At 36.2% G+C, this 16,435-nt stretch overlaps 1 protein-coding gene across 3 annotated transcripts in view; it reads right to left on the bottom strand.

The window, feature by feature from the left end:
* Positions 1-16,435, bottom strand: part of dscamb (Down syndrome cell adhesion molecule b) — a 142,647-nt gene that overhangs the window by 48,799 nt on the left and 77,413 nt on the right. For all 3 annotated transcript variants that reach the window (XM_083525448.1, XM_083525449.1, XM_083525450.1), the window contains exons 4-5: positions 2,250-2,396; positions 228-506 (exon numbers count right to left, since the gene is read on the bottom strand). In XM_083525448.1, the coding sequence (XP_083381574.1) occupies positions 228-506; positions 2,250-2,396 (426 nt within the window). The remainder of the gene's footprint in view (positions 1-227; positions 507-2,249; positions 2,397-16,435) is intronic.

Raw genomic sequence — 16,435 nt, 5'->3', positions numbered from 1 at the left:
TCGGATCCAACAGAAGAGCTCCTGTACCTCAAATTAAATTAAAGATCTTAATGCTAGTTCTAATTGAAAGGTGTCAAAATACATTGTGCATCGCAGTTACCACAGACCAGCCACAGACCAGTTCAAATGAGGCAAATGGTCATAATGCTATGAATCGGTCGTGACCAATTAATGACTTCAGGATTCTAAAACATTTCACAATTTTCTACTAGAAACTGGGAACTCACGTTTGACCACCAACCGTCCCACCACCTTGGCATTGCCAAAGCTGTTCCAGACTTCACACACATAGTTGCCTCCATCACTGGGTCTGGTGGCCTCAATCAGGAGGCCTGAGACACTCTGGTGATAGCGACTGTCCGACTCTAATGGGCTGTTGTCCTTTAGCCAACGGTAGCGAGGCGGAGGATGACCAGACGCCTTACAGGGCAGCTCTACCCGATGACCAACCATGACCTCCTTTCTCTCAAATCCATCTAGTATCACTGGTGCTGAATCCACGGGCTCTGCAACACAAAGATAAAGCATGTAGACAGAAGTTTAAAGTAATTGCTGTTAATATACCTCTAGTTTCTTTTGCACTTAAAATATTCATTCATTCATTCATTTTCTCCCGCTTATCCGTAATTCGGGTCGCGGGGGCAGCAGTCTAAGCAGGCCCCCACCTTCGACTGCTGCCCAATCCTCACAGCACCGTCCCTTACGGTCCCTCCTGCAGGTGGTGAAACTAGAGGTATATTAACAGCAATTACTTTAAACGTCTGTCTACAACACTTAAAATATTCATTGTCATTATTTAATAAAAGTAAAAAAAAACTGCTTTGGCATAATATATAACTATGTAACATACAGGGCTCTATTGGGGCAAGTATAACTAAGCAGCATTGTTAAGCAAGGTATGCTTAATTTCATTTCCATTTGCACTCTATATATATTTTCATGGTCAGAAATGTGCTGGAGATAACATGTTTTTTTCCCTGTTAAAGTAAAGCACTGAAAATCTTTTCTATCATCTTACAACCTGTATTGTCACTACTTTTCAACATACAATATACAAATACTGTGCAAATACAGCAAATTAAATTAGCTTATAAGAAACAAATCCATTTCATCTTACACAGAGAACAATTAGAATAGAATTATTAACATTTGATTAAATATATGTAATATATAGGATGTAAAATCTAATGGGAAATGTGCCTGTATACCTATTGATATTTACTTCAATCCCAGGTGGGAAACAAGGTGTTTCCCACATATTTATGAGAGGAATTTTTTCTAGGGATTGCCCTAGTCAACTATGTATTAGTTAATACAACCTAGTAGTTTCTCTAGTAAATGCGTTGTCGAGTTTACACTCTTCTAAGTGCGGAAAGACTGTTAAATAGAGAGTAAGAAAGTGCTGGCAGATGACAAACATGAAAAGTTAAAATCCAGATGAAGCCATTGGGCTTTCTCCTGCAATATAAAAATGACTGGCAGGTATATAGTGTGGTATTTGCACTATTGATGAGTACTGTACTGTATGTACTTTAAAATGTGTCCCAAATGTTTTTAGCAAATTTGATACATAGTTCTCAAGGACACAGCCGTGTTTTTTCCCAAACAAAAAGGAAGTCGAACTCGGATAAGTACTGTACATAACACTGTTTCTACGATTGAAAGGAGAACCACCAAGACCACTTGGTTGCTCGCATTGATGAGAATGGCCAGAGGATATGCATGCTAAACAGTGGTGGACGAAGTACACAAACCATGGTAAAAATATTACTCTTAAGACTCTTGTCTAATCAACTCAGTTTATGTGAAAAGACTAATGTTACTCTTAGCACACCAATCTATCAATAGAATGATATTAATAAGTGAAACACTGATTGATATTTATTAAAAGTATCATGAGCCTAAAGCCTTCTTTTCAACTACTTAAAAAAAAAATCACACAAATAAGGCCACGGGTGTTGTGGCGAAATACAGTACAGTCCGGAGTCTCTTTTATTTTGAGTAAAAAGTAAAATATTTGACTTTGAAAGGTAGTGAAGGCAAAATAAAAGTCTCCCCAAAAGGAAATAATTCAGTAAAGTACAGATACCCTAACAAGCTACTTAAGCTACATTTACTTTGTTACTGTACACCACTGATGTTAAATGAGCAAATGAAGAAAGTTCTCATATGTAACCATATCAACCAAATCATTATTATTATTATTATTATTATTATTATGATTATTATTATAATTATAAATTTCTCACCTGATAAAAGTAATCGGGCACTGTTACTTTGTCTGGTCTCTCCTGTGTAGCGATGCCGCGTGGTGCAGCGGTAGATGTTCACCGCATCCTCTGACTGCACGTCCAGAATATACAAGGCCCCTGTGGATGTAACAAGAAATCTCGATCCTAAAAGAGAAAATCAAAGAGAAAAACAAAGAGCGAGACAATCAGTATAATTGTATTCAGTCGGCGTAGTCATAGAAGTAAAATTCATAGAATTTTTCAAGTATGCCACTGGGCTATTCAATCAAATTCAGTATAAAAGAAAAATGGTTGATGGTGTGAAATATTTATTTTATTCTTCTATTTAAAGGCACAGGCCAACTTGAGGAAGGTGGTAAAGTATCGAGTATGTTGAACGTGACTGTCCCGCTACTGAGTTTATATCCAATGCTGATACCTCAAACTTAAAGTGAAATGTATTCAAATGAAACAGCTTGTGTTGTTTGAGCAGCATATAACAATAGGAAAAAAAAAATCAAACATTTTATACGATTTTTTATTTATTTATTGTGATTTTCCTGCATCACCTCCATTCCCATGCATAAAAGCCAATGCAGCTTGAAATCATTCGTTGATGCATGCAGTCTTCCAAACACAGCTAGTGGCGTATAGGGTGTGAGAGTGAAGGAAGGGGAGGGAAAGTGGGAAAAAGGAGTCTGCAGCTATTATAAGCAATGACCTACTTAGAAATGGGCGTTTAAGATTTGATATCCTAAGGGTGGGTGTCTGTGTGTGTGTGTGTGTGTGTGTGTGTGTGTGTGTGTGTGTGTGGGTGTGTGTGTGTGTGTGTGTGTGTGTGTGTGTGTGTGGTGGTGGTGGGTGGGGGCAGGGGGTGTTAATCTCATAGTTCAAAGCTAGGTGTGTGAGAAACCACTACACATACATTGTGTGCATGTGTTTCCATGAAAGAAAGTCAGTAGGAGAAGCGATTATCTTAACCTTCCTCTGACTTCTAGATTCTTAATAACAGTAAACAAAACAAGCCATATCTAAGACTAAAATATCTTTAGTGCTGCTCCAACAACAGCAATGAAATGCAGTGCATTTATATATATATATACTGTATATGACATGCCCAAGGATTTCAACATTGCCTGGTAAAGCACCTATAAGACATGAAAATTTAAACCAATATTTAGCATTTTTATTATCTATATGAATGTCCAACTTAACATTCGTCTGCACATTTATAGTCAAAACTTATCAAATTTCTGGCTTTTGAATAAATTAGATTGCAGAATTAACATTTCACTATTCTCTCAATATTCCAAGTGGGAATTCTTTCCAATTTGATTGTTTGGTGCTAATCGGAGGTAAATTCTGGAGCCAGACAGCAGTTGTACAGGGGATAAGAAGAATTATCATTGCTAATTAAGATCTTTAAACCTGAAAGACCCCATCCCCCGAACTCTAGATTAGGCCTTTGTTTGTCCAATAACTCCTTGTCAGGACATTGGACATTACAGTATGTTGGTGTAACAAACAATCCAAATTTAGTGCACAGGTTCAAGTTCCAGGTTCATGTAAGTTCTTTAAAAAGAATAAATACACAATATTGACAAAAGTATTGGGACACCTGACTTTTCCAGCCATATGTGTTTTTTTCCCCAAACTGTTAACACATACTTGAAGGCTCACAATTATATAGTATGTCCTCGGATGTGATAGCATCAATTTTTACCCTCACATGAACTAGCAGCTCCAAACCTTTTTTTTTCAGCATGACAATGCCACTGAGCACAAAGCCAGCTCAATTGAGATATGGTTTAGATGGTTTGGAGTGGAAGATCTTAAGTGGCCTGCTGCAGAGCTCTGACCTGGAATTTGTTTTATTATTCCATGTCTGTGGTCAAAAGTTGCACAATTGATCAGTGTGAATTACATTAGAAATAGTTACAAAGATAAATAAATGCATATTACAAAACACAATGCATATTTGTTTTGAATTATGTGGTCACGTTGAACTGCCCAGTAAGTTTTTCTACATAGTAATACATTGTAATAAATACAAATCTTGTACATACTTGAGTCTGTACATAAAAACTGTAATAATCCCCAAATATAGCTTGGTGCTGAGGCCATTTATCGTTGTATGTGGCATTTAATGTTATAGTAGATTGCTGTGTCTCACACAAGTATATTTTTTTATTTATCGCTTTTTTATTTAAATATAAGGCAGCCGTATAGTTCTGTTTTCTGTTCTGTATCAGTTCTTTTTTACTCAGAAGTCAGATATTTCTGAGCCTTAAAATATCTGAGACATGCTCTGAGGCTGATCTAAATGCATTGCAGTGACTCAACCCATTCTACCCCCCCTGAAAGTCTGGAGCATAAAATTCGGGCATGAGGATAGCTTATAAGCTAGTAGGCACGGAAAAATAGATGAATTCAGTATTGTAATGCATAAATTAACTAAATCGTTAAAGATCATTCTATGCTCACGTTAGCAATTCACACTATGATTAACATTATAATCACAATTTGCATCTATAAACTGTAATGTACATTAATGTCATTAATAAATACAGCGGTTAGGTTTTCTTATGTTTTTCCTCTGTCAAACCAGGCAGTTTTCCTTCTCATTATTTGGACTTTTTTTTTTTTGCTACAATGTTGCTTTGATTTTGGTCCGTACCTCTATTATTGACATTGATTGATTACCCTAATGTGTTCACCTGTTCTGTGTCTTGATTAGTTTCCTTACTTGTTTCCCTTCTGTTTCTGTTCATCATTAAATGTATGCCTTAGTTTTCCATGCTTCCTATTCTTCCTTTCTTGTGGCTCTTCGCATTGTTAAATTAAGAATTAATCTACAGATTTAATTCTTCTAACCTTAATACATTTACATGAATGGCATTTGGCAGACTCCCTTATCCATAATGAATTACAATTTTTATCTCATTCACACAACTGAGCAGCTATTGGGGTCGAGGGCCTTGCTCAGGCCCAGAAGTGGACCCATAGTGTGGCTGGGATCTGAACTCATGACCATTGGATCCAATGCCTTAACCACTATGCCACCACCTCCCCCATTAATAAGACACAAGCTGAGTCTGCATACGTGTATCCTGCCCCACAGTTCGGCATGTAACACTGGCTTGGTCATTAAGGATCTACTGATTCAGCCAAAAGCTGATGTTTTGGCCAATCTATTGTAAAGCAGTGGACAAATAAAACAACTTAACTTGAGTCAAACTAATCAGTGCACTACAATTCACATTATTGTTTCCAATTTTGAACAAATATTTCCATTGCAAGTAGAAATAGTGCTTGAGTTGATTGTAACATGAAATTACACATGGTCCCACAAAGTTCTTAATATTTGTTTAGTGGTTATATCTTTAAAAAAAAGTAAAAGAAACAAAAACATTAAGAAAAATGAGACTATGGCAAACAACCATGTCACATCTCTTATAAGTAAAACTTTCTTTCGGCTTCTCCCATTAGGGATCGCCAGAGCGGACCGTCCGCAAGTTTGATTTGGCACGTTTTTACGCTGGATGCCCTTCCTAACGCAACCCTCCCCATTGATCCGGGCTTGGGACCGGCACTAAGGCTTGTGCAACCTTAATGGCTGGGGTTGGTTCCCTGACCGGGGATCGAACCCGGGCCGCAGCTGTGAGAGCGCCGCATCCTAACCACTAGACCACAAGGGAACCCACATCTTCTCTTATAAGTAACAGGACATAAAGTAATGCCTGTAAAGAGTGTCTGTGAGCAGTATGGAGATGCCAGTGAGTGATACGCCTGCCTATAGTGACTGACACTGGATCCAGAGGCCCAGGCTTTTAATAAGGTCTTATGCCAGTAATTACACTGACAATTCGATCAGCTCAGCCTGAGTATCTGCATCCCAGGCTGATAGAGAGGGCAAATTAACGCTGATGTAATGAGTACCATTTGTCACTATTAGAGTGATGTGTTGACAGCAGCCAACATCATCATGGCAACAGTGGGTAACCCAGAACTCCGAACAAATACAGTACAGAACAATCCAACTTTTAACGTAAAGCTAATGACATCATCTGGCATGTAACAGCATGCTTCAGAAAGATATATGTACTCTACATATATAAATATTTTATTAGCACTTTAAAGCATAAGTATATATATATATATATATATATATATATATATATATATATATATATATATATATATATATATATATATATATATATATATATATATATTATAAACCATTCAACAAAGTCTAATTTTACATATATTATTTAGCTGCTTCTTTGATAATATGATAATATGTCCAATTTAATTAAAATCTTTGTCTCAAAGCAGCGTTACAGAGATAAATCAGTTATAAAGTTGTATGAAAGGATGTACACTGATCAGGCTCAACATTATGACCATCTGCCTAATATTGTGTTGGTCCCCCTTTTGCTGCCAAAACAGTTCTGACCCATTGAGCATTAACAGCATTAACTTCTTCAGCAATTTGAGCTACAGGAGCTCGTCTGTTGGATCGGACCACAAGCAGGGGGGCAGCCTTCGCTCCCCAACTGCATCAATGAGCCTTGGCATGGATCTTTAGACTGTGCCCAGCTGCACAATGTGATAATATGTGAAATTATGTAGATAATAAAACATGACAAGGAATACTGCTATAGGAAAACAGTCAGTTATGGCCTAGTGTGATGTAGCTTCATCAAAAAAAAAAAAATTATTTAAAGATCATGAATGTGGTTTGATCTAGCGGTATAGCTGAATAATTGCCATTGATTGTTGATTACTATACTATTACTACCGATGGTTTTTCCGGGTCGCATTGTACAGTATGAGAATGGCCTCTAGAAAGAAATCACTGATGCCACATGTTTTTATTTTAAACTATCATTCTTATTTATTTAGTTTTTAATACATTTGGTGTGTTACTTTTTGTTTCAGTTGGATGCATGTCTTGTCCAATATTTATTAACATAATTAATATATTCATATTTGTTTCATTTAGAACATTCCAAAGATTCAGTACTTTTTATTAATTTTTTTAATAAGGTTTTGTACTTTTTTACGTGGAGTGTTATTTTTTGTAATTTTTTTTAAATCCAGTATCCATCGGTTGATTAATCAGTTATCGAGTAGAATACAACCAAGCTATCGGTATCAGTAAAATCCACTATCAATTGCCCTTCTTTTTGATGTACTCAAAATAAATGTTTGCTAAACATCAACATCAACTTACAAGCAATTTTAATTTTTATTATTCAATTCAATGTACAGAGGCAATACTGTTGTTGAATATTAAACGTTTACCTTCTCCATGTAAAATTATATTTGGACACAAATCACAATATTATTTAGTACAAATGTTGAAATCATTTGTAATGAATAATATTGTGATATGTGTCGAAATATAATTGACATGTCTTGAGTAGCACAAGCTTTATCTTTAATGTACCATTAGTTTCTTTAACACACAAGATGAATCCCAAATAGCTTTAAATTCATTATATAAGGATCACTAAATTAACAATGGTGTTTTTCAGAGACATTATGTCAAACAAAACATGATTAGAACATGCTAACAGCACAGTTAAAAGTTTTTTAAGGGTTTTGTGTATATAATTGTAAGTGTAGACAATTATTTATACTAAATACAATAGCATTTTTAACGAAGCTGCATCACTATAACAGGCTACAAAGTTGTCTGTGCGATTTTTTAACATATTTAATCTATACATAAATAGTATTCCACATAGTGAAATTAGATTTTTTTCCTTTTCCTTACCCCAGGGTGCATATAAGGCTGAAAAAAATGTTTGAGTTTGGCTTGCCTGAGATGGAGGCAGCATGACAGGAGGAACAAGGATTGAAGGAAAATGGAGGGGGAAAATGTGAAAAAAGCCAGTGAGTACAAGGGCAAGAGATAAAATGAGAGAGAGTAATCAAACGGCACATAAGACTTCGTTATGCTGGAACTCGTTAAACTATACCACTGCCTGGGGGCCATGTCAATCTTACCAGCACTTTTTCTGTCTGTCTGACAAGAGCTGGGTTATTTTCAGCTTGGCCATGCACCTCAATACCTGATTGGAGCAATCATCTGCCTGGGCACTTTATCTGCCTCTTGTTGCGCTCCTGTCCTCTGAATGCTATCTCACAAAACCATGCGTGCTAGACGAAAACTGGGGTCACCCTGGAGGCAACTTGCATCATCAGTACTGTATAATAGTCTGATAGAGGCTCTGTGTGCAAATGAATCTAAATCTAAATTTTTTTCTTAAAATGTCATTAAATGAACTCATCCAGTTTCAGTTCAGTATAAAGATAAATTAATGGTAAAAACATGACCATAAAGTCATCCAGGATGGTTAGTCCAAACATAAATAGGAAAATGATCATCTTTGACCATACTTCTTTTTGTAAAAAAATGTATAAAATAAAAAGAGCCAAAAACGGGGAAAACCAAAAATTCCTGCCGGGTCACATAATCCACAAGAGATGTAAAACTGTATGCTGTTTGACATTAACAAAAGGTCAGATAAATAATTAGGTATGAACCAAAATTAGAGTAATCTGTCTGGGATATAAACAAAAAAACAAAAACAAAAAACAAAGATGCATTTATACTAGCAGTGATTTTTTAAATCATTCCAAAGCTTTACTGTAGTAAGATATTGACATTTCATGAAGCACAAATAATTAAGATTAGAGCAGCATTAAGGAATTACATATCTTATTAACAAAGGTATGTTTGCTTTTAGCTGAGGCTTCAGGAGTCTGATTTATTTACCTTTTTAATGTGGAAAATGTATACTGTGTAATATGTATACTGTGTAGTCTGAATATTATGTAATCTGTATAATGTGTGATCTGTTTAGTTTGTAGTCTGTATGAATGTGTAATCTGTATAATGTTTAATCTGGTTATTGTGTGATCTGTATAGTGTGTAATTTGTATAGTTTGTAGTCTGTATAATGTGTGATCTGCATAAAACATAATCTGTATAGTGTGTAATCTGTATAGTGTGTAGCCTGTATAATGTGTAATCTGTATGATGTATAATCCATCTAGTGTGAAGCCTGTATAATGTGTAGTCTGTATAGTGTGTAATCTGTATAGTGTGTAATATGTATAGTGTGTAATCTGTATGGTGTGTGATTTGTATAGTGTGTGATCTGTATAATGTGTAATCTGATAAGTGTGTAATCTATATAGTGCGTAAACTGTATAGTACGTGATCTGTATAGTGTGTGATCTGTATAATGTAAAATCTATATAGTGTGTAATCTGTATAATGTGTAATCTATATAGTGTGTAATCTGCATAGTGTGAATTCTGTATAATGTATAGTCTGTATAATGTGTGATCTGTATAGTATGTAATCTGTATAGAGTGTAATATGTATAGTGTGTAATCTGTATGGTGTGTGATTTGTATAGTGTGTGATCTGTATAATGTGTAATCTGGATAGTGTGTAATCTATATATTGCGTAAACTGTATAGTACGTGATCTGTATAGTGTGTGATCTGTATAATGTAAAATCTATATAGTGTGTAATCTGTATAATGTGTAATCTATATAGTGTGTAGTCTGCATAGTGTGAATTCTGTATAATGTATAGTCTGTATAATGTGTGATCTGTATAGTATGTAATCTGTATAGAGTGTAATCTGTATAGTGTGTAATATGTATAGTGTGTAATCTGTATGGTGTGTGATTTGTATAGTGTGTGATCTGTATAATGTGTAATCTGGATAGTGTGTAATCTATATATTGCGTAAACTGTATAGTACGTGATCTGTATAGTGTGTGATCTGTATAATGTAAAATCTATATAGTGTGTAATCTGTATAGTGTGTAATCTGTATAATGTGTAATCTATATAGTGTGTTATCTGCATAGTGTGAATTCTGTATAATGTATAGTCTGTATAATGTGTGATCTGTATAGTATGTAATCTGTATAGAGTGTAATCTGTATAATGTGATCTGTATAGTGTGTAATCTGTATAGAGTGTGATCTGTATGGTGTGTAGTCTGTACAATGTGTAATCTATATAATGTATAATCTGAATTGCGTGTAATCTGTATAGTGTGTTATCTGTATAGTGTATTGTTCAGTCTGTATACATTGTATATAAAGCCTTTATAGTATATAGTGTACTTTTTTATATACCACTACATAGTTTTTGCAGAGTCTGTACAGGCTTTATAGTTTAGAGTGCATGAAGTGTAGAGTGGCTGGTAGAGTCCATATGGTGTGTAGATCATTCTGTTTATACAGTCGATATAGTATACAGAATGTATATATATATATGTACTGTATGTATATATATGTATATATGTCTGTATGCAATACAGACATATATAAAGTGTACAGACATATAGTATACACAAACAGTTGTATGCAAAAGTTTAGGAACCCCAGACAATGTCCATGATTTTCATTTATAAATATGGGTGTTTGGATCAGCAATTTCATTTTGATCTATCAAATAACTGAAGGACACAGTAATATTTCAGTAGTGAAATGAGGTTTATTGGAATTAATAGAAAATGCGCAATATGCATCAAAAACGAAAATTAGACAGGTGCATAAATTTGGGCACCCTTGTCATTTTGTTGATTTGAATACCTCTAACTACTTAACAATGATACATTGGAACACACAATTGGATTAGTGAGCTCATTAATCCTTCAACTTCATAGACAGGTGCCTCCCAAAATAAGAAAAGGTATTTGAGGTGGCCAATTGCAAGTTGTTGTTCTCTTTGACTCTCCTTTGAAGAGGGGCAACATTGGGTTCTCAAAACTACTCTCAAATGACCTGATAACAAAGATTGTTCAACATTATGGTTTAGGGGAAGGCTACAAAAAGTTATCGCAGAGATATAAGCTGTCAGTGTCCACTGTGAGGAACATAGTGAGGAAATGGAAGACCACAGGCACAGTTCTTGTTAAGGTCAGAAGTGGCAGGCCACATAAAATATTGGAGAGGCAACAGCGAAAGATGGTGAGAACGGTCAAAAACAGCCCACAGACCACCCCCAAACACCTACAACATCAACTCGCTGCAGATGGTGTCACTGTGCATCATTCAACAATTCAGTGCACTTTGCACAAGGAGAAGCCGTATGGGAGAGTAATGCGAAAGAAGCCTTTTCTGCACACACACGCCACAAACGGAGTCGCTTGAGGTATGCAAACGCACATTTGGACAAGCCAGCTTAATTTTGGAATAAAGTGCTGTGGACTGATGAAACAAAGATTGAGTTATTTGGTCATAACAAGGGGCGTTATGCATGGCGGCAAAAGAACACAGCGTTCCAAGAAACACATTTGCTACCCACAGTGAAATTTGGGCGAGGTTCCATCATGCTTTAGGGCTGTGTGGCCAGTGCCGGTACTGGTTAAAGTTGAGGGTCACATGGACTCCACTCAATATCAGTAGATTCTTGAGAATAATGTTGAGGAATTAGTCACAAAGTTGAAGTTACGCCGGGGCTGGATATTTCAACAAGACAACAACCCAAAAACTACTCAGGCATTTATGCAGAGGAACAAGTACAATGTTCTGGAATGTCAATCCCAGTCCCCAGACCTGAATGTCATTGAACATCTGTGGGGTGATTTGAAGCGGGCTGTCCGTGCTCGGCAACCATCAAACCTAACTGAACTGGAGATGATTTGTAAGAAAGAATGGTCCAAAAGACACTCATTACAGGCTAATGAAAGCATCTAGAAGCTGTTATTGCTGCTAAAGGAGGCTCTACTAAATATTGGTGATTTTTCTGTTGGGTTGCCCAAATTTATGCACCTGTCTAATTTAGTTTCGATGCGCATTGCGCATTTACCGTTAATCCAATAAACCTCATTTCACTACTAAAAATATTACTGTGTCCTTCAGTTATTTGATAGATCAAAATGAAATTGCTGATCCAAACACCCAAATATTTATAAATGAAAATCATGGACATTGTCAGGGGTTCCTAAACTTTAGCATACAACTGTATATGCAGACACACTGCACAGCTAGTCTTTGTATTTTGACTCTTAGCATGCAATGCTAAAGAGAGAGAGAGAGAGAGAGAGAGAGAGAGAGAGAGAGATACATACCCAGCTATGACAGAATGCCATGCTTGCTTTTCCTGACATATTTTTGTGTCTAAATTATGCTGAATGAAGCTTTGATAACGCCTACACATAGCATTTTTCAAATCGGCTCGTATGAAAGTTCAAACAGCTCCAGTGCTTTAATTTCCGTTAATCTGCGATAACTGAGCCTCCGTTCACCTGACGAGACAGACAGAGGGAGATGGTACGAGGGTGTGAAGGAGCCGAGAGAGGACTATAGTTCCGGGCATCACAGCAGTTTGGACGGGTGCTGAAGGCAGCCTTTAAGTGTGCATTCCAGGGACTCGGAATGGTGGAAGACAATTACCCATAAAACACATAGTGAAATCATGCGAAAACAGCCGGAGGCCTGTAAACCTGTGCCGACCTATATTCAGAAAAAAGCCAAATCTTAAGCAAATCCTGCACCTTAATTACTATTTGATGGATTTGATTACATGATGCAAAGACTTGTATATCGTTATGTGCAGTCATGTGATATGCTGGAGCATGAGAGCTATTTTCCCTCACACAGCCGGGTGAGTTGATTAAGATTTAGTGAGTTAATGGCATAGAAATGAACACAGATTCCTCGTAATTGATCCTGCCGGGTGTAACTAAGCACTAACAACCTAAATTAGAATGTAAGTCTGCACGGTCGACAGAAACACATGCAGGACTTTAAAAATAACTCAAACTGTGTGTGTGTGTGTAGCATTAGTAGAAAAAAAAGAGTAAGCATGCAGTATGAAGTATTTGCTCTATTTTAAGAGTGGGGCATTGGTGAAATGTACTGTATGTAAAAAATATTTGAAAGGAATCATAGCATTGAAGCTGACACACATTGCATTTCAGATGCTTGGCTGAAATATATGTGTGTGTGTGTGTGTGTGTGTGTGTGTGTGTGTGTGTGTGTGTGTGTGTGTGTGTGTGTGTGTGTGTGTGTGTATTTATATTTACATATGTACATATGTACGTATGTATGTATGTCTGTATATAAATAGATTACTCTAATGAGCAGTAATACATATACAGTAAATATTTTGGCAGGGGACAGAAAAACTTTCTCTTTTGCATATATTTGACTCACAAGTCGAAAACATTCCCGCATTTTAAGTTCTTTATCTCAGAAGTAAAAAAATAAATAAAATAAAGATAAAATTATATTTAAAGCTTTTTTTAAAGCAAGGATCTGATTACAGATTAAATTGTCATGCATATTTCTGCTTTTCTACAGCACACAGATATTCAACAAAGGGTATTTTAAAAGTCATGAGGGAAATCACATTGTTTAAAGTTGTAATATCCAAATTTTATAGGCAAAACCTGATAGATTTCCTTTTCTGCTCGTTGGTTGTTTGCTTAAAATACCTGGTACCACACATACACATACTCACATTGAATTGTAATAAATATTTTCTACTTTTCTCTAGTTTTTTTTTTTTATTGCTTTACATGATTGGTGTCAGGATGTAAAGTCAGTTCTTACTCTACTTGCTGGTCTCAAGTCAAATAAAAGCCAATCTGATCATCGCAGCCGTGTCAAGACCAGTGTTTTAGTGGCGTAAATCTAACAAACACAGGCCAATTAAGAGGCAGGAGTAGTATATGGTGGTGTTTTGAGGTATGTACTTTATGAGCGAGCAGTGTTTGTTTGTCTGTGTGTGTTAAGGGGTTCCATTCATATGAGGAAATTGAGGTTAAAAATGATGTGCCACGTGGGCCAAGCTTGAGCAAATAGCTGCCTTTATCAGCTGCATCCCTGCCACAAGCAGACACACACACACACACACACACACACACACACACACACACACACACAGAGGGAGGGGAAGATGAGGAAAGAAAAACAATGCGAGGCAGAATTGACATTCATGAGGAAAAAGATATGAAGAGCGAGACAGCACATTTTTTAAGAAGGAGGTTTGGTGCATTTTCAGTTTTTTTGCCTGGATATAGGCAGGATATGCTTCACTTTGCTAACACTGACATAATCTCATCAAGAAACACACTCTTGGGAAAAAGAAATAATTGCAAATAAAAATACAGGAAGAAAAGAAAGGGGATGAGAAATGTGCATGGAAATTGAAAGCATGCATTTCTTTCAACTGTCCTTCATGAGAATTTATTTCAGGCAGAAATATAATTCGAGGGCTTCTCATCGACTTGTTTATTAGCTTTGTCAAGATACGATCGTTTTGATTTCAGTTGTAATATCATTTAAAATATTTTTGGATCCCATAAGGCTGGATCCTGAAATAATACCATGGCAGAAGACATAACTATTAACTATTTTCAAGTCCGGGTTCGATCTGAAGTTAGTTCTTTCCGTTTTTTTAGAGCCTCGTGTCCCAGTTCGTTCGGCATCGGTTCCGTACTTAATACCAAGTCTTGTTCCGTAAAGGGAAGAATGAGTTGCATGGAATTGAATGAGAATGATTTGTTCGCGTCAACGCTTTGTTTTCGAAAACTTGGATTTTTCAAAAAAAAATGAAAGGGGAAAAGTGGTAATTTGTTAGTTTCGACATTTTATACTCTGCTATAAGTTCCAATTTGGACTAATTTTCTCAGTCGTACGCTTCTCACAGGTCATTTTTCCGTCTCTACAGACAGAAAGAACGAGATGCTTCAATCTCTGTATGGCGTCTAATTTGATCTACTTGAGAGTGCTACTTTTTATACTATATGTAATTAACATCAGATGTGACTAATTAAGCTGATGCAAGAAATGAATAAAAAAAGGAACGTGCTTGACTCTCCATGTTAACATTACAGTACAGGCAACTGTACATATTGTCTCTATTTAGTGATTGCATTACCAAGTCTAACTACTGTATTTGTTTTGCTTGTATATATGAAGGATCAAGGGTGTGTCCTATTGTGTAGAATGAAAAACTTCTGATCTGTATCCAGATTTCACTCTTTGTACAATTTGTAAAGGCATTTTTCATTGTTTTTACACAAGGAGAGCTAATTACAGTAGGGTAGGATACTATCCAGCCTGTGCTTGCTTTTTCCTATGTCACACAGGGGGCCAACATTAACAGTTGTCTGTTAGGGGACAACATAACATAAATGACAAGCCATTTTCTAACTACTGTATAAAGACATGGTAACTGTCCCTATTTGACATTGCTTGTATCACATGAATAAATATTTTAGTATAACTGATCTAAGATCAAATAAAATGAACAAATACAATTTTCAAGTCATCTCATTCACTATCACCAATAAATATTTTAATTCTTTCTTTTTAAATACAGTAGATAACAATGAATGATGCACTGATATTTTAAACTAAAGTTCGAACCAATTCATCGGTTTTGCCGACTAATTGACTCCGATAGTTAATTGTTGGACAAAAAAGAGCAAATATCTTTAGCAAAAATCCATACCATTTCCGGGTTGCTAGAGTGGTTGAGCAGGTCCGCTGTCATTATACAGTACAAGAGAAAATCATTGTTCACTGTCTTCCTCCTTCCTATCAAAACAATTTCTCGAGAGAGTTTTTCTTTTGGCATCGTCGTGCGTTTAAAAATCACCATCGGTGACGCCTTTCTCCCGATGCCGTGCCGCTCAGAACACAGGTGAAATGCGTTTTTTCATGCCTCGTTGTTTTCAGCGTGACGAATCATTAATTGATCATAAAGTTATCCATTTCAATTGATTGATTGTCTACAGTTTTTTCCTGTAGACAGTCCAAATGAGTGGCAGGTCAAACGTCAGAGGAACCTCATCCATATTTATGATGTGGTGCGGCCCGATTCAGTGGGAGTGTGAGTTAATATAAAGAGTTTCATTGGTTCACCTGAACCAGTTCGGCAATTTCGTTGGTCTAATGTTATGGGGCTCAGTTTTTTTAGCTTAAAGTTTGTGAAACCGGGAAAACCCCCGGAAAAATCAATACATTAGCCGCTTTGTTGTTTAAGCTGCGGGGTTCAAAGAAGTAGCGGCTTATAGTCCGGAAAATATAGTAACTGTTTTAATTGATTTGGAGGGTTACTTTTTGTTTCAATTGAAATGTATTTAATTCCTCTTATCTGTACGATAAAAAAAGACAAAGTAATTTAAGCTTGTTTTGGCCTTATGAG

The sequence above is a fragment of the Silurus aristotelis genome (genome assembly GCF_946808225.1).
Source record: "Silurus aristotelis genome assembly, chromosome: 22".
In the NCBI taxonomy this organism is placed as follows: domain Eukaryota; kingdom Metazoa; phylum Chordata; class Actinopteri; order Siluriformes; family Siluridae; genus Silurus; species Silurus aristotelis.
Note: the sequence above shows the minus strand (reverse complement) of the source record. Positions and strands in the feature narration are given on the sequence as shown.